The sequence below is a fragment of the Aythya ferina genome (genome assembly GCF_964211825.1).
Source record: "Aythya ferina genome assembly, chromosome: Z".
NCBI lineage: Eukaryota > Metazoa > Chordata > Aves > Anseriformes > Anatidae > Aythya > Aythya ferina.
The window spans coordinates 45,974,541-45,994,759 of record NC_140299.1 but is presented as its reverse complement, the minus strand read 5'-3'; the positions used below and the strand labels follow the sequence as shown (position 1 = coordinate 45,994,759).

At 36.3% G+C, this 20,219-nt stretch overlaps 1 protein-coding gene across 4 annotated transcripts in view; it reads left to right on the top strand.

Annotated features, from left to right (window-relative positions):
* CNTNAP4 (contactin associated protein family member 4) overlaps nucleotides 1-20,219 on the top strand; it is a 409,919-nt gene that overhangs the window by 47,043 nt on the left and 342,657 nt on the right. For all 4 annotated transcript variants that reach the window (XM_084503723.1, XM_084503724.1, XM_084503722.1 and 1 more), the window contains exon 3: nucleotides 18,308-18,501. In XM_084503723.1, coding sequence (XP_084359849.1) covers nucleotides 18,308-18,501 — 194 coding nt within the window. The remainder of the gene's footprint in view (nucleotides 1-18,307; nucleotides 18,502-20,219) is intronic.

Sequence of the window (20,219 nt, the reverse complement as noted above, 5' to 3'; positions counted from 1 at the left end):
TACAATTTCGTAAGTGAATACAAGGTTGGGAGTCATAAATAGAATGCCAGATTATGGAAACATTATTTATGCAGGGGACATAACACCTAACGATTTCACTATATCCTGTTATGATTTTGTCAGATTGAGTTTCCCCAAAATGTACAGGTGCAAAAATGGAACTGCACATGCACATTGCAACATTTGAAAAATAATAGTTTGCATAGAGCCAAAGTGGAGATCAGATTAAATATTTGAGTTAATTTACAGAATATCTGTTAGTCCACAGTAGAATATTCATGTTCTTGTGCACAAAAGCACAAATACACTTTAAGCACCAGAGGGGTGACACTGCACCTTTTTTCTTACTTAAAAAATCATGTTTCTTTTGTGTATGTCAGATCTACATGCAGGCTAACAGCCAGACGGAGCTGGCTGCTGTTCCCAGATGCTTGTTGTAGCAATTTATACCCACAATAATGGGAATAAAATAGAGCTTTTCTGTATTAAATATATACACTTAGAATATTTTTGCTTGTAAACTGCAGGTGCCAAAATTTTCTTTGTATTACTGTACTAAGTGCACCATGTTGTTTGTACTAAGACAGATGACAGTGTCAGTGAATCATCATTTCCAGGGCTGAAATAGAATTGCCACAAGTACCACCATCAGAAAGTCATTCATCAAGAGTTGAGATTAAAGTAGTGATAAAAATGACTGACTCAAGCATGTTCGTACACAAGCTCAGAGATACTGCTCTGCTCATTCTCTAGCAGAGTCTACAAATATATCACTCCGAAGTACAACTGGTGATGATCTATCTAGCCTTAAATTAGTATAGAGTGATCAATATTTAGGGTGCGGGATGGTGGGGGGTAACATTTAGTTATTGATATTATTAGTTAGTGATATTATTTTAATTTTTTTTTGCCATTCTTTTTACAGTTTACTAATATTGTTTAATGTTTTCCAAAGTGACACGCAGTTAATCATGGAAAATACTACAAGAATATCTGAAATATATATATAATATTTATTCAGTATGATTAAAACCAATTCTTTATCTATATCTGTGTCAGTATGCTCTTAACGAATGTCAGTATTTCCTGTTAAAATGTCTGTGATGGATTTATGTTTGAGGGACAGGTATACCAACCATAAAAGAATGTCTGGGTCAGAGAAACACAATCTGGGTATATGTATTTTCATTACTTAATGTAATTCACCTTACTGAAGACTGTAACCTGAGTTAGGAAAATTAAATTAATTTCCCTGCCAAACAACATAAGAATACTGTCAAAATGTCACATACAAAATGTCACAAAGTATTCACAGGCTTCTAGTGTTGCATGCACTGAGGCCAACTGTGTTCAGTGCAGAAGCTTTTAATTTTTCTTTCTTTCTTAATTCTGATTGTAGTCAGTAAAATATTGGGATAACACGCTAGATTGAGGTGAAGAGTGAGCAATAGAAGAGATCAGGTTTGATTTGATTTGACGGTATTCATCTGAATGCTTCAAATGTGAGGGAATGAAAGAAAAGCAACAGGAAGGAAAAAGGAAAAAGGAAAGGGAAAGGGAAAAGGAAAAGGAAAAGGAAAAAGAAAAAGAAAAAGAAAAAGAAAAAGAAAAAGAAAAAGAAAAAGAAAAAGAAAAAGAAAAAGAAAAAGAAAAAGAAAAAGAAAAAGAAAAAGAAAAAGAAAAAGAAAAAGAAAAAGAAAAAGAAAAAGAAAAAGAAAAAGAAAAAGAAAAAGAAAAAGAAAAGGAAAAGGAAAAAGAAAAAGAAAAAGAAAAAGAAAAAGAAAAAAAAAGAAAAAGAAAAAGAAAAAGAAAAAGAAAAGGAAAAGGAAAAAGAAAAAGAAAAAGAAAAAGAAAAAGAAAAAGAAAAAGAAAAAGAAAAAGAAAAAGAAAAAGAAAAAGAAAAAGAAAAAGAAAAAGAAAAAGAAAAAGAAAAAGAAAAAGAAAAAGAAAAAGAAAAAGAAAAAGAAAAAGAAAAAGAAAAAGAAAAAGAAAAAGAAAAAGAAAAAGAAAAAGAAAAGAGTTTGTATATATATATATTGTGTATATATATAATGTGTGTGTATATATAGACAGACAGACAGATAGATAGATAAATAGATAGATAGATAGATATCTTTGTCAATGCAAAGGTATTTTTGAAAACTTTGGCTAATTCTTGGTCCTAGCTTTAAATGTTATGATGGCAGAGTAGCTTGGTAACTCAGCAAGGAAACAAGATATTTCAATTCACTGGAAAGCAGATTCTAGGTAAAGAGCATGTAGTAATTCATCACGCTGAAATAAATTGCGTAACTCTATCAAAGTGTGTGGAACAGTGTATTAGATTTAGTTACGCTATACTTTTGTTTTGTTGTAGCAAGTATTAGTAACTTCTATTTCTACTCCATTTGGTTTATATCTGCTACTGCAACATTGTATACGCAATTAGAAAAAGGTGCTAGTATTGAGATCTAGATCAGAATTCTGCTTAAACTCAGCAATTTAATAAGAGATGGTGGTAATAAGATTTTTCTTCTTCTTCTTCCCCAATAACCCACACAACCATGACCACCAAGATTTCTAGGCATCATCTACCTATAAACAAAACAATTTCCTCAGACAATAAAACAGAATGATGGGATGAAAATAATATTAATTTTGCTGATTGAAACAAAAGTAACAGAAGACTGATGATGAAAAGTAATGATAGAAGTTTCACACACTACAGTGTTTAATAATAGAACATCCCTTTATACCTAGTGAAAGAAGAGAACAGCATTACTGTAAGACTGAATTTCCCTAGGAATTAAACCACCTCCCAAATTAAGTTGTGTCTTATTCTCAGCCTAGGATTATTGTCATAATGTCTGTCAAAAAGAAGTGTATCTGCAAGCCAAGATAAATTAATAGTTTGTAGTAAGTGATATAGTTTGCTGATGATAATCTGTAAAAGTGTATGGTAATAGAATCTTAGAATAATAGAATGGATTAGGTTGGAAGGGACCTTAGAGATCATCTAATTCCACCCTCTTTGCCATAGGCAGGGATGCCACCCACTAGATCAGATTGGCCAAGGCCCCATACAGCCTGGCCTTGAACACCTCCAGGGATGGGGCATCCACAACTTCTCTTGGCAACCTCATCCAGTACTTCACTATGCTTACAATGAAGAATTTCACAGAATCACAGAATTACAGAATGTCCCCGGTTGAAAGGGACCTCTGAAAGTCATCTAGTCCAATCACCCTGCCTAGCAGGATCATCTTGAACACTGTACAGGATGACATCCAGACAGGTTTTGAATATCTTCAGAGAAGGAGACTTCACAACCTCTCTGGGCAACCTGTTCAAGTGCTCTGTCACTCTCAGAGTAAAGTGATTTCCAATGTTTATACAGAGCATCTTGTGGTATATGCTTTTTATTCTATCACTGGACAAAAGTGAAAATAGTATGGCTCTATTCTAGTAAAGAAATGCACTCTCATATTCAGATGGAACGTCCTGTGATTCAGTTTGTTCATGTTGCCTCTCATCCTGTCTCTGGACACAACTGAAAAGAGACCGGCTCCATCATCTCAACACCCTCCCTTCAGATATTTATATACATTAATGACGTCTCCCCTCAGTCTTCTCTTTTCCACGTTAAACAGGACTGGTCTCTCAGTCTGTCCTCATATGACAGGTGCTCCAGTCCTCTAACCATCTTCACAGCCCACCTCTGAACTTGCTCCAGTAGTTCTATGTCTCTCTTGCAGTGGGGAGCCCAGAACTGAACACAGTACTCCAGGTATGGCCTCACCAGGGCTGAGAAGAAGGGGAGGATCACCTCCCTTGACCTACTGGCAACACTCTTATGAATGCACTCCAGTAAACCATCGGCCTTCTTGGCCACAAGGGCACACCGCTGATTCATGGTCAGCCTGCCGTCTACCAGGACTCCCAGGTCCCTCTCTGCAGAACTGAATTCCAGCAGGTCTGTCCCCAGCCTGTATTAGTGATTGGGGTTATTCCTCCCTAGGTGTAGAACCCTACATTTGCCCTTGTTGAACTTCATGAGGTTCCCTTCAGCCCAACGGTCTGGTCTGTTGTGGTCCCTCTAAATGGCAGCACAGCCCTCTGGGGTATAAGCCACTTCTCCCACCTTTGTGTCATCAGCAAACTTGCTGAGGGTGTACTCTGTTCCATTGTCAAGGCCATTGATGAATAAGTTGAACAACACTGGACCCAGTACTGACCTCTGGGGGACATTGGTAGCTACAGGCCTCTGACTAGATTCTGCACCACTGCGTACAGCCCTCTGAGCTCTGCCATCCAGCCACAGAGCTTTTTTTTTTTTTTTTTTTTGAGCCATGGAGCATCATATCTGTTGATTAGGGGTGCTTCAGGGACAAGGGGGGAATTCCTCACTCTGCTCCAAGCAGAAATGAGTGTCCAGCCTCACCTGTCTTGAGAGTCTATCAATTCTTCCAGTTTCAGGTTGGAAGCGACCTTATCACCTCCTTGTGAGGATTTAAGGCAGGGCTGTTGCTCAGCCTGCACCAGCATATTATACCACATGTTGATCTCTTGCTTAGATTCCTGGATGTATTGCAGCCTGCTGACCTCCTCTTGCAACCTGGCAACTTGCTCAGAGAGTGTGTCTATCTCATCACACTTGCACCCATGACTCCAGCTTTGCCTTCAGGCCCAAGGGGTTTCTCCAGACATTGCAGTTCCCTCCAACTGAGGGTCTGAGAAGCTCTTGCAGTCCTTGGGAGGTCTGTCTGGGTAGAGGTGTCTGCCATGGGTGGTTCATCTGGGTTTCAGCCTCTGCCCAGCAGGTGCGGCAGGTAGACACCATTGTCGCCTCACTGGAAAGCTGATTTGTGCAGCTCCCCAAATAAAAGGTAGAGATCAGTCCATCTCCTGCCCTCCCTGTTCACACTTCCTGCATGAACTGATGCTCAAACTGCTGCACCACACCCTGACTGCTGCACCATGCCCTGACTGCTGCACCATGCCCTGTTTGCCTGCCCTTTGTGTGACAGAGGGTGGGAGCTCTTGGCTCTGCCCAAGCCTTGTCAGCTGCCCTTGCAAGGACTGCCAGGTACTGGTGGCTCCCTAGGCTGTCTTGAGTGGCCACAATACAGGAAACACCTGCATGCTGTAATCCCCCACTCCACTGCAGAACACGTCTGCCCCAGAGCCGATCACTTCAGTGAGTGAGTATAGTTAAGAGTGATACAAATATTGCACTGAAAGTTCACCTTTCTAAAATACTTTTTCATAAGAGTTATTGTGAAAAACAAGAACTGCTTCCCAGCAGAAATCTATTTGAAGGGCATTTATTGTAATACCTGTCTTCTTCCAGGAATAAACAAAAAGATAAATAAATAAATAAATCCCTTTTTAACACGTAGCAGAAATGACTCAGTCTCAGAGTGTATCATACCCAATTCATTACATTTCTCAAAAATCTTAAATGAAGATGTGGCCTACTTTTGAAGATTAATATAATTAATCTTTGAAATAATTATAATATAAAATTATAACATAAATTAATCAATTAATAGTATTAATTATGCAATATTTGACTCAGATTTGGGCTTTCCAACACTTACAAAACATGTTGCCTCATGTAGACAGCTGGCTCATAGCTCTTTATGGCATAATGGTGATGAGAAACCTGAATTAAAAATAATGGCTTTGATAACTCTTTGAATCATTACCAATAAGTTGCTCTTCTGATAAATTGTCAGACACCTTTGAGAAATGTCTCCCTGGATATACTTAAATAATGACTGATTGAGGAGTAATGTCTTCAAAGCCTTCTCAAAATGAGATGCAAAATGGAACTCACTCACTCACTGAAATTATTGTCAACACAGAAGGTAAAAGGGCAAAAAAATGTTAGCTACATTCTTCTAATTGTCTTCATGGAGGTAAACAAAACTTTGCAATTATAATAACATTTCCCATCCCTTGTCCATCACGCTGAATATGATACAAAATACCTCTGAAACTTCTCCTTACATAGCAACTGCTATTTGTCACAAATGATTATTAACACCTAATATTAATTTTATATACCCACCACAGTTTTGAAATTTAAGATTCTTGCATATCAAATACTTTGAAAGTTGAAAAAAAAATGAATGCAATTGCTTTTTGTCTTTAAAGAGTGTAACTGCTTTCCTCACTGAATGCAGGTTCAGAGTACCTTAAAACATGGTAGATTTTCTTACAAAATTTTGTTTGTTCTGCCTTTGAGGTCCCTGAAGTAGTTGATCAGCCCACATCTCTTAGACGAGAGTCTGTCCGACTGAAGCATTCATATAGCTTTTCTCTTGTTCTGCCTAGCTCAAAAGTTCCTGAAATTTTCTAGTTTTGATTTCCATTGAGAAATAGCTGAATGCTATCTATGAAGTAGTACTGGGAAAATACAGATTCCTTATGTTGGATAAGTAATAAATAGATGTTCTTTCCATGCTTGTTACTAGAAATCCCTCATCAGAGAAAGTTTATTCTCACTCCCCAACTTTTAGAAAGAAAGACTATTTCAATAGTTTCTGGATGGCAGAGGGAGTTAATTAAAGCTTTCAGAATCAGATGCCAGTCTTGTGGGACTTTCCAATCTTTGCTCAAAACAAGAATTTCATGAAGTATTCTCATAAGTGAGAAGTTCTGTTTTGGTTAGGTTTTAAGATTATTTATTATTTTAAGATTACTGACTTATGTCATCTACATGGAGTTCTGTAAGGCTCTTGACACTGTCATACATGACTTCCTGATTGCCAAATTGGAGAGATATGGACTGATGGGTGGACCACTCAGTGGATAAGGAATTGGCCTAAAGCTTGCACCCAGAGAGTGGTAGTCAATGGCTATACGTCCAAGTGGAGGCAGGTGATGAGAGGTGTTCCTCAGGGGTCTGTACTGGGACAGGTACTATTTAATATCTTTATCAGTGACAGAGACATGATCAGCGGATCGCGTGCATCCTCAGCAAGTTTGAAGATGACACCAAACTGAGTGGTGCAGTTGATACAAGAGAAGGAAGGGAAGCCGTCCAAAGAGACCTCAACAAGGTTGAGAAGTGGGCTCACATGAACTGCATGAGGTTCAACAAGATTAAGTGTTAGGTGCTGCTTCTGAGTCAGGGCAATCCCAGACATGAATACAGACTGTGAGAAGAACTAAGAGTAGCTATTCAGATAAAGACTTAGTTCTAGTGGAAGTTCTAAAGACTTTGTTCTAGTGGACAAAAGCTCAACATGAGCCAACAGTGTGCACTTGTAGCCCAGAAGGCCAACTGCAACCTGGGCTGTATCAACAGAGGACCAACAGAGGACTGGCCAGCAGGACACAGGAAGTGATTGTTTCCCCCTCTATTCTGTCTTTTTGAGGCCTCACTTGGATTACTGCATCCAGGTTGGACGTCTCCAGCACTAGAAGGACGTGGATCTGTTAGAACTGGTCCAGAGGAGGATCACGAAGTCAGTCAGAGGGCTGTAGCACCTATCCAAAAAAAAAAAAAAAAAAAAAAAAAAAAAACAAACAAAAACAAACAAACAAAAACCTCTGGGGTTACCTACTGCAGCTTTTCAATGCTTCAAGTGGGCTTCTACAAAAGGTGGAGAACAACATTCTGCTCAATCAGATAATGACAAGACAAGGGGGAATGATTTTAAACTAAAAGAGGGGAGATTTATATTAGAGACTAGGAGAAAATTCTTCACTCAGAGGGTGGTTGAGGCATTGGAAAAGTTTGCCCAGAGAAGCTGTATATGTCCCATTCCTGGAGGTATTGAAGACCAGTCTGGATGAAGCCCCAAGCAACCTGGTCTAATGGGTGGTATCCTTGCCCAAGATAGGGGCATTCAAACTAGATGATCTTTAAGATCCTTTCCAAGGCAAGCCTTTCTGTGATTCTATAAATTTATACTTTGTTTCCTAAATTCAACTTATTTTATATAAACAGTATTAGAATAAATTATTTATGGGAAGTTATGAAATTGTGTTTCTACAGGTTTCTGTTGTGCAAGATTGCTGAACCATGATACTGAATTCAAAAAAGCCATGAAGTACTTATGAGCTGTGAAGTGGCAGATCATAATTGCTTTTAGCATGCTGCAAATGAGTAATGTGTCTCTGTCATGTAGAAATTAATTACTTTATAGAAGTCTTCATTTCCTCATTTTTTTCAAAACTTTGTTTTAGTGATCTCTAAATAAAATAGTATTTCTTTCTTAGCTGAACACAATGTACCTGATAAACTCACCAGCTTGATATAAGAAGGGTATGAGACTTCAGAGGTACAAAGGTTGTTCCATTTAGTACCAGCTAGATATGGACCTTTCTTCAGGCAGTTATGACCCTTTCTGAAAACTGAGCTTTATTGCTTCAAATCACCCTTTGATATTTAGGTCTTAGGATTAGTCCAGTTTAGTAGGATAGTTTTAAATATAGGTAACATGAGTACAAGAAAAACTTTCCTGTCCTGAAAATAGTCTGATGGGAAACAACAGTATTTTGCTTAGATCAAAGACAAAAGATGATGTAGCTATAAAATGTGATTGAAAGACATTGTGACATTGTGCTGCAATTTTAAATATGGGCCACTCACTGCAGAGTTGGCTTCAAATCTACCAATGAGCCTCTGCCTCCTTTCAAACAGGAGTCTGTGTCCAGTGTTTCTCACTGAAATTCCTCATCCTCTTCTTCATTTTATTTGCTGCAGTTTGTCCATGGCATAAAATTTTAATGCTTAGCTTCACATTTTCTGCCACTGAGACATGATTGAGAACAACACTGATGCAACAGCTTTTAGCTTTTGCATGTTGTTTCTTGCCAGTTTGCTGATGTGATTTATGCTCCTTGGCTATTTAGGTTTTTCCTTAGTTACTTTTCTTGCACTGCAGTATTGTGGAATAAATGGAAGTTTCTAATTGTATAAGCTCTATTTCTTGGCTGGCCTTATTCAAGTGTAGGATAACTGTTTTCTCAAAGAGAAAGATTTCAAATAAAAAGTTATATTCCAGCATTCATCCTCTTCCCTGCTTTTGATACTCAGGTGATTCTTCAAAGGTGCAAAGAGGGATCTCACCTAGGACTAATCATCACCCCTTATTAGATAGTTCTCTCTGACCCCGGTCCCTGTTGTCAGTCATACCAAAAAACTTTTAGAGAATAAAACCTTCTATTATTTACTTAAAGGTAAGCATTCAGGCTTTTAACTCTTCTTTTGTGAAAGAGGACACCTTTCTTTTCAGCTTGAGGAATTATGTTGCAATTTTATATTTTAGTCTTTTTGAATGCTGTAAAACACTTAATTTGACTTTTGTAAGTGTAAGAAGTCTCAGTTGTCAATTATTTGAATGTAGAATATCTGTTTTGTAATATGTGCAGCTAAATTTATCCCTGGTGAAACTTTATTGACTTCAAATTAAAATTAACTTCTGTTAAATGGTCCATATGGGAAATACACAGCTTGGTTAATCAAAGGAAAGCATATTTTATGATGTGTGTTAGTTTAAATCTGCTAGTTTTAATACTTCTACAAATTGCTTGTAGTCATTATGATAAAACATGCAAAAAATAGACTGAATTTAAAATTGGAATAAATGGTGATGTTATCTAAATGGTAGAATGAACTGCATGTGAAGAAGCTGGTGTGAAATCACATAGTAGTGTCTTTTTTTTAGTGTCTTTTTTTCTTTAGGTAGTCATAGGGAAAGATAAAAAATTAGGGAGATGCTGTTCATACAGGCAAGGAGGCTTGACAGCCTGATAGCTGCTGAGTGCCAGGTTGAAATGCTTAAATATCAGTCAACAAATTCTCTGACAGCAAGGTCAAATTTTAAATTTGATATAACCCCATAAATCCACTGTAAAATACTCAGCTATTTTCTTCTATGTATTTGAAATTTTGTGCTTTTTTCTCAGCTAATTCTATGTGGTTTTATTTTCATTTACATATTTATTTATTTCTTCAGTAGCTGTTTATTAACTGTGTTAATTTTTGCTATATATTATATAATACATACATTTTCAGTGTACAAATTATAATGGTATTGATATCTTTGTTTACATGCCCTAATAGGCAGGAACCAGAATGAGGATCTAATGATTGTCTGACATTCTGACATATTTATATCAGTGTTCAGTGGGGAAGGCAAAATATATTTCACCTCCAGAAGTAAAGAAAATCAGCCCATACTACTTGAAGTATATGTGAAATGCACAAGAATCAAAATCTAGAAATGTAAGAAATTTGAAGGGAAGAAAGTCTTTCCTGTGAATAGTGTCTATCCAGGACTCAGATTAGAGGATTATAATTTGATATGTAGCTAAATGGTGCCTAAGAAAAGTAAATAATAATAATAATAATAATAATAATAATAATAATAATAATAATAATAATAATAAATTGTAAATCAATAGCTCAAATAAATAGTACCTCCCATTATGACATCTGCAGAAAAGCATTGTGCATTACTTGGGGGAAGGATGCAAGGAAATGCTATTTTGCCATTTGAAATGGCAAATTAATTGAAAATTAATGTTGTAAGAGAAATAAAGAAATAACAAAGGTTCAAAAAGCAAAATTTGTTTCAATATTACATGAAAGATGCAGGATTTGCTAAGTTTTAAATCTAGCACAAATCAATCAACCTTAACACATACAAAAATTCAAAAGCTTAGAAAGTATTTCCATAAGTTAATATTCAGTTTATTTATGAATATTGTATACAATGAAGGATTCTGTTTTTCAGTTAATATGTACAAGTGACTAATAGAAGCTTTAAACTTCTATTTAATCTCTTGTAGTCTGAAATCTCCAGGTAACCAAAGATATTCCATTAATTTGTCAATCATCAAAGCAAACAGCCAAGTTGCTACCAAAGTCTGAAAAATAGAGATTTCTGAATTAAGGGAAAAGGTCAGAATAAATAAATAAATAAATAAATAAATGTGTGACTGCTAGATGTGTTTGGTGAATTAATATTAAATATATATATATAAACATTTTTACAGATTTCTACAAAGAATCAAAATAGAAGTAACAAGGAAAGGAAAGGAAAGGAAAGGAAAGGAAAGGAAAGGAAAGGAAAGGAAAGGAAAGGAAAGGAAAGGAAAGGAAAGGAAAGGAAAGGAAAGGAAAGGAAAGGAAAGGAAAGGAAAGGAAAGGAAAGGAAAGGAAAGGAAAGGAAAGGAAAGGAAAGGAAAGGAAAGGAAAGGAAAGGAAAGGAAAGGAAAGGAAAGGAAAGGAAAGGAAAGGAAAGGAAAGGAAAGGAAAGGAAAGGAAAGGAAAGGAAAGGAAAGGAAAGGAAAGGAAAGGAAAGGAAAGGAAAGGAAAGGAAAGGAAAGGAAAGGATGGACTTGCTAGGTAGAAACAAAATGTTATTTACTATCTGGGTGTGCAAGTTTAAGTCAGCATGTTCTTCCAAAAAGTAACTGTGTAATGCTTACTTCTGAACAGAAGTCAAGCATGAAAATTGCATGCTTCTGTGGCTTTAGTATAGATCTTTATCACAGTGCAGGCAAATAATCCAGCACATGCAAAGAATCTCAGCATTGCCACGGAACTTGGAAAATACAATATGTTAAACACAGCTTAAGACAAAGTTCAAAACAAACAAACAAACAAAAAAAAGTATTTCTAGATACAGTTTGTCTCCCTCATGAAAATGATTTTTCTGCTTTGTCATTAGCTAACAAGAGAGAAAGGTACTTTATTAGTGGTTATTAGCAAATATAGTGAGAAGTAACTGTAACACTGTGTAGTGGGTTTACGTGGCAAGGTTTTGGTAGCAGGGGGCCATAGGGGTGGTTTCTGTGAGAAAGATCTAGAAGCTGCCCCATGTTTGGGAAGGGCCCCACTGCTGACCAGAGCTGAGCCAATAAGCGATGTTGTTTTGCGCCTCTGTGAGAGCATATTTAAGACAGGGAAAAAAATGCTGCGCCACACAGCAGCTGGGAGAGTCAGAGGAGTGAGGAACAGCCTTGCAGGTGCCAAGGTCCGTGAAGAAGGAGGGGGAGAGGTGCTCCAGGTGCTGGAGCAGAAGTCCCCTGCAGCCTGTGGTGAGGACCATGGTGAAGCAGGATGTCCCCCTGCAGTCCATGGAGTACTACAGTGGAGCAGGGTTCTACACTGCAGCCCGTGAAGGAGACCACAGTGGAGCAGATGGCCTTGCACTGACGGAGGCTGCCGCCTGTGGAAGACCCCTGCCGGAGCAGATTCCTGGCTGGACCTGTAGCCCGTGGAGAGGAAACCACGCAGGAGCAGGTGACCTGGCAGGAGCTGCTGCCCATGGGGGACCCAGGTTGAAGCAGTTTTCTCCTGAGGGATGGACCCTGTGGTACAGACCCATATCTGGAGCAGTTCTGGAAGAGCTGCTGCCTGTGGGAAGCCCATGCCGGGTCAGTTCATCAAGGACTGCATCCCATGGGAGGGACTCCACAGCACAGGGGACGAGAGTGACCGAGAAGGAGCAGCAGAGAAGAAGCACTGTAGACTGACCATAACTCCTATTCCCCTGTTCCCCTGCACCACTCAGGGGGAGGAGGTGGAAGAGAGTGGATGGGGGGTGGGGGGGGAAGGTGCTTTTGGTTTCTTTCCTTTGTTTCTCACTTCTCTAGCTTGTTAGTAATAAACAATAAACCTTATTATCTCCCTATGCTGAGTCTGTTTTGCCCATTACAATAATTACTGCCTGATCTTCTTGTCCTTATCTCAACTTTTGAGCCCTTTTCATTGTATTTTCTCCCCGTTCCTCTTTGAGGAGGGGGAGTGAGAGAATGGCTGTGGTGGAGCTCGGCTGTCCACCTGAGTGGAACCACAACATACTGGTAAAAAGAAGAGAGAGAATTAACAAGAAGATTGCAAGGTCAGTTAATCAGAAAGTGTAGGAACGACATAGTTCTTCCTATAAATCTTCCTTTAGCCTTTTGTATTCATACCTTTCAGCACACCCTTGACTGGCAAACTGGCATATCAGCATCCCCATGGAGACTCCTCAGGAACTCCCAGATCTCACTAGAAACATCCACACCACTTGGAATGAACATCTGACAAGTCTTTATCATTCTAATACCCACTTAGCCCCTAACTTCTATGCAACAAACATGCATAGACATGTGTGATAACAAAAAAATATCATGCCAACCAGTACAGTTTGGTACAAACATTAATACTGATATTAGTATAGTGAACTTTTGATACAAATATAGAGCACTGAAAAGGAGACTAGAACGTGGTAGCTGAAGAGCTAACCTGCTGTAATGATGCTTCCTGCAGGACTTGGCAACTGTTTTTATCTCCACAAGACTGCAGGCTCCTCCAGGCAGGGTCCTGGCTGCTGAACAGGAAAGCAGGTAAGATGCTGAAGAACATTTGACAGACAAAGGCAAGATGTGAACAGGAGCAATGCACTGCTGTAGAAGGCATGTTACAGCTGCTGAATACAGGCCAGGCTATTGCTTTACACAGGCCATTGGAGGTATCTTAGAGCTTCTGCTCCATGTTTATTCAGTATGAGCCTCATGTAGCATTGGGCTGGACTAACAGAGGGCTTCCACATCTTTATTATAATAGCCCAAACTGTCTATCCCAGACATCAGCCTTTGCATCTGTGCCTTCTTTTCTTCTTTGCAGGGGATGTCATGAAATATGATGAGGAGAAATAAGCTACTTCGTGGATTAAAAAAAAAAAAAAAAAAAAAAAAAAGGTACCGCCCCGCCCACAGAAATGTGGACTTTCTTGCTGTTTTGTTTATTTCTTTCTAACTTGCTGCACCACTTCATTCTGAAAAAACGTTTTACAGCCTACAAGCAAAAATGTGTCTTGCAAATGGTGTTCAGAAATCACATTCTCAGCACAGTCTGTCTGAGGACTCCTACAAACTATAACATTACCCCTTGCCACCTTCCAGTTGAAAAGGTCAAAATTATCACCAAACTGTGGTGGATTTATCCTGCTGGGCAGCTAACCTTCAGAACAATCACTGCCTCAATGCCCCTTCTCAGAAGAAGAGGGGGAGAAGAAAGTATGCTGGAAAGAAAAAAAAAAAAAAAAAAAAAAAGGCTCACAGTTTGAGATTAGGACAATTTAAGTAAAGGGAAAAGGAAGAGAGGAAAAAAAAAGAAAAAAAAAAAAAAAAAAAAAAAAGCAAAGGATCTGTGGAAGCACCAGAGAAAACAAAAATAAATAAATAAATAAATAAATAAATGATAAATAAATAAATAAATAAATAAAATCTCCCATCCAATCAATAAGCAATCTTCAGCCACTTTCTGGCAAGCAGAGCCTCAATACACTTGGCAGTGTAACTGCAGGAAAAGTTAGCTCCATCACAGACAGACTAGGATGCATAGTGACATAGTGTTAGAAATGAGGAGGTTTTGGATACCTCTGTACCGCAGGATAATGCTCTGCCTGGAAGTGCTACTGCATAATTTTGTAGTGAAGTAAGGTTGGCTTGTCTTGAGTGTTGTGTCCAACAGATTTGGTGTATGCTATGGATGTGGACTGCCTGACTCTTGGGCATGAAGTCCTTGTTTAGCCTCCAGATCTGGCTTTTCACAAATGTTTCTTGCTTACTGGATGCTGACAGATTACTCTGCAAGTCATTAAAGGATGAAAAAGTATGGATATAAAGATAAGGTTGTGGAGGTTGCAACACAACCGTTCAGATGCAGCAAATGAAAAAAAAAAAGGGGGGGGGGAGGTTTATGCAAAGATGGGTATGGTGCAAATGGAATCTTCAAGGTACCAATATGAGTTGGAAACTTCTAAATAGGAAAGAAGACATTTTCATGAAGAACTGAATTTACCTGAAAGGAAGATGAGGGATTTTTCTAGATAGTTTAGAGATTGTCCTAAATTCAGTGTAATCTTTCAGAGTAGTTTAATATGGCAGTTTTGCATGAGCCTGCATTCAGGGGAGAAGCTAAATGGGACACATTTCTCTGAGGGCACTGCTTCATAAATATTGGTGATCTCAGTGGTACTTCTTGCAGACATAAAACTTCTGGCAGGTTCTGTTTTGCAGCCTTGATTTTGCTGTAACAACTATATTAGAAATTATAGTGATGTAATGTATAATATAAGTAATTTGGTGATGAGTAGTTTTATGAGGTTCTTTCACTCCAGATATTAAGCAAAAAACATTGGAGGAGTCTGACAGTGTTAAGAAGGGCTGTTTGGTCTCAGTCGTGGTCCTATGCCATGGACAAGAAATAGGGCAAGGCTGATCAGGGCCACTGATGCTTATTAGTACTTTCAGAGCCCAGATACTGTTGTAGAAAGATCAAGAAAGATCAGTAAAAACATGGAAAACACTTACAGAAATCAAGAGCTACTGAATGGGTGACCAACAACCAGCCTTGTAAACAGGGGATTCACATTCACTGAGGACTACTAAACTATTTTTTAATATATTTTTTCAGATCTGTTTGTTATGGGATCTCTATTATCTCTACTTTTATGATAAAATCAAAAATATTAATTAGCTCTCTGTGTAGAAAATTATTAATTAACTCTCTGTACATCTGAAGTCTTTATTTTATTTTATTTTATTTTATTTTATTTTATTTTATTTTATTTTATTTATTTATTTGAAATGGAAAGTGGTAAATTGTTTTATTGCTGTCTGTAAATACCCCTATAGACTTATGTTGCTGTTGAGTGTGGAGAATTTCCAGACAGACCTTAAAGTACTGACAGAATAGATCCTTCTCAGAGAGGAATGGATTATTACAGCACAGAAGATTGAAAATAAACATGGAACAAAAGTCAAATATTTTATTTTAAAGGAATAAATACTTTTCCACCTAGTGATGTCCTTTGCATTACAGAAAATATAGATGAATATAAATGATCTTGTTTTAAGATCTTTGCCTACATTAGGAAGTATGTTTTCACTGGGTTTTCTGAGTTATACACTGTTGTTAATGTAATAAATAATTATTTGTTTAATTCCCATAATAGTAATAGTTAACAGCAGACTCTTCTAAATCTGTTTTTATATCATTTTTCCTCATGTGCAGATTTTGGGAAATAAATTGTACAAAGCAAGAAATTCAATTTAAATTACTAATCACCTTCTACACACAATCTAATTGAAACAGACTACTGTGAAAAAAAATCTATACATTTGTCTGTGCTTCCTTTAAGTGCAAAATACTACTTTTACATTGTTCTCATTTTCACCGAATACTAATCTTATGTAATTTCTCTGTTCTTTGCTTCTTGATCCCCATCTTCAGACACGTGACTGTACTTCAAATGTTTGGTGCCATCAGTTATATGTTCACTTAAGGGAAAATGTAGCTTGTGTCAGAACTCAGTATTAGAGATGTCTGAGTTTTGACAGAATCTTCAGAATCTTTCTGAAACTTTAATTTCCTGCCCATTTTTTCAATTTACACATAGAAACATTATTATTTGAGTTACACTCATATTCATTCAGAATTGTTTTCCTATCATCACTTCAAAAAGTATTTTAAATGTATTGGGGAAAGAACATTGGTGAGATACAGTGGTGGTCTTCAAGTCACCAGTGAGACTAACTGTAGCTGTTTTTCAATTAGTTTGCTAAATAAATATCACTAATTATGTTGAAATCAAAACTCAGATCTCCACTTAGTTATGTTTTCCATAAGAAACAGCCAGTTCATGAAGAAAACACAGAAAAATTATGTGTATACTATAGATGATATAGGTATCTCCTGCATCTGATGCATAATCTTAGGGAGGAATGACTAACAGACAAAGGACTTAATGCAAAATATCTCACATGAAGTTCAAAATCTGAATTTAGATTAAGAGCAGAAACAATTTTTAAAAAGTGAAAAAAACTCAAAAGCCTGTAAATTTCACCTGTGGGTATCTGTTACAGGTGTTTTTTTGGTTGGTTGGTTGGTCATTTTTTGTTTGTTTGTTTGTTTGTTTTTGGGAGAGGGTGTTTGTTTGTTTGTTTGTTTGTTTTCTATTATTGCAGAAATATCTGGAGAGAAAGAAAAAAAAAAAAAGAAAAAAAAAAAAGATTTTTTACATATATAGAGGTTTATGTATTTTTAAAACTATTTCCATTTTCCTTTATCTGAAGAATGAACCTCACTTTTTGTGGCTTGTGAATTCCAACCATTTTATTGTTAAATGGCTGTATTCAATGTCTGAGTATACTTTTATTTCTTTTTCCTTAAGGAGGTAATATTGAGAACTTGACTTTCTTTTGAGGAAAATTAAACCATATGTGATATTTTATTTACAAAATGTTAAGCATAACAAACTCCATACAAGCATAAAAGTGTTCCAAATAACATAGTGCTTATTGTTGTTGTGGAAACTATTTGTATTGCTTCTTCTGTATTTTTTGTATATTTCAAGAACATCTGAAGGTGATCCAAGTTTGTGTGTACGAAATGAATCTTTTAGCATTTTTTGTCACCTTATCCTCTGATAAATGCTTGCAGAAAAGAATGCAAAATATATTCATTTAAAAACATTCACTCTTATAAGATTGTTTGTGATCGGTCCTTTTTCTTTTCTTTTTCTTTTTTTTTTTTTTCGGTCTGACTTATAGAGGAGTTAGTAGCCTTATTTGATTAAATAAAGGCAAACTAAGGAAGGCAAGACAAAACTGAACTGATGCCCTGTGTTTTGTTTGTTTGTCTGTTTTAATTTTATTTATTTATTTATTTATTTTTCTATATGTCTTCCTGATTATTTAGAATGGTTTAGGAATTTCATGTAGCTGTGTGTTTTAAGTTACATTTTATCTTCACAAGCCAGTTTGTCTCCTGGTTAGAACTGCATGTGTAGGCATCATACTGTCTTACTGTTTTTTATATAAATTGGCTAATCACTTTAAGAGGTGAATGTAAATTCGTCATCCAAATGTGCTTTATTTCTTCATACACAAATCTGTTTGTTCAAGTCTCATTGAACACAGAATCATTTAGGTTAGAAGGGATGTTAGGGACTCAGACAGTTGAAGGAAAATAAAACTGTGGTGTCTAGTAAAATAATAATAAATAAAAATAATAAATGGAATTCAGAGGTTTTTTGTTAATATTTGAAGAGCTTGTCTTAACTGAGTAAGAATTATTTTGATTTTGATTTGATTACAAAATTAATTTTATACAAATTAAAAAAAAAAAAATAATGATGGGTTTTAATAGTTATAGATTCTTACATTCTATCATAGCCTTCATGTATACAACAATTTTTTTAATATGTATTATATAGTATCTGAACAGTTTGGGTGACAGTATATCTTGAATTCATTTATATAAATATACATCAGTGTTAACTTCCTTCTGTTCTTTTTCATTCTTTTTAAGGTGCTGGTGGTTGGTCTCCATTTGTGTCCAATAAATATCAATGGCTTCAGATTGATCTTGGTGAAAGAGCTGAGATAACTGCTGTTGCTACTCAAGGTGGTTATGGGAGCTCTGACTGGGTAACAAGCTACCTTCTGATGTTCAGTGATAGTGGACGAAACTGGAAGCAGTATCGTCAAGAAGAAAGCACTTGGGTATGTTCCTTAATAATAAGAGCTACGTTTCTCAGGAAGACTAAAAGTACTCATGCTATACCTTATTGCAGATGTATGTGGAAAGCAGTGGAATATTATTTGCTTATTGCAAAGCAGTGGAATATTAAGAACCACAATGAAAATGGTTAAATAATTAGATATCCAAATTATTCTAGCTTTTGACAAGATAAGGGGCATTGAAAAACAAACAAACATCAAAAAAATAGCTTTACCATTACTCTATTAGCATCTTGGGGATGTATTCTGAAGACTGCAAAATCTCTATTCTCTTGCTACGCATGACAAATTTATTTTCCAAAAATATTAATCCCACGGTATCAAACTATTTTTTTTTTTTTAATTGAAAAAAGAAACACATATATTAAGAGATACAGCAAGAACCATTTCATATAGATTTAATTTTGGTCCTCTAATACTAAGTCTGGATTCTAATCTTGGTTTGAAGTTGAAGCCCATTTAGCTTTGTAGTTAATAATATATCTTTCTACTCTCATCATGTTCTATTCACATGAAACTTACTGAGACTGGAGGATTCTCACTGCCAGACAGATAACATCCAAATCAGATTAAATTATAATTTAGACCACAGTTTATGTCTTTCCTTGATCTTCAGTGATTATCAGTCTGGACTACAGAAATAATCTTTGTATCTCTGTTCTCTGATTTTATCATGTCAAGTTACATGTACTTCTATTCTTCTATCCATACAGAAGAGATCTGATTCATTTTTTATTTGTACAAGGCTTTTGGCTTCAGCTGTTTCTTCCTGCAGTTAAACTTTATGTTAAAATGTATTTCATTTTATTGTTTTTAATTTTGTTGACTTTCAATTCTAAATGTTCTTAACACTTTTATTGTTAAACCCCATCTATGGTATAATGAGATTATGCATTTGCTTACTTGTTGCATAATTACACTTCCTTTTGAATTTGCTTCATACTTCTGCTTCAGATTGTGTTTTCATAACAAAGAGAAATAAATGAGTTTCTAATCCATATGGCTGTGGGGAGTGAGAAAAGAAAAACAATCTTCCAAATGTTAAATGAGCATACGCTGCTACAATATTGTCTTTGCCCATCTTCAGACAGACTGATAAAACAAATCTGAGAGGTGGAAATGTTTGATCTCTGCAATGAGGGCATTTTTGAAATTCCATGTTGTTACTGAAAACAGTGATGCAGATAGTTATTTCTTGAATATTGCCACCAGTAAAACAGCAAACAAAAGTTCCCTGAATTGTTAAATACTGATGCAGTATTTACCCTGATGATATCAGGACTATTTTAGATCTGCAGGAGGGGAAAAGTAAGGCCATTCCATGCTCTGAAACTTAATAAAAATATATATTTTTATGCCTGCAATGAAAATTGGAGATATAGCTTGCAGGCAGTGATGCATAATTCAAGGATGTAAACCATCAATTTCAAGGATACTCTATTTAATTAATTTATTTATTTAATGTATCTTTATTTAGGAAATCTGCTTTTAGGGAATACATTTTCACCTTTCTAAACCAAAACATAGAGATAGTCTTGAAACGAAACTCTTAAATCTCTATTTCCTTCATAGATTTTCTGTGTCTATCTGTTTACGTTAACTTTTTTTAAACGAAGTGTCCGAGTTCATTTCGGACAAGAGCATCCCATATTTTATAATAAATATTATTATTTTTATTATTTATTTATTTTTTTTAATTG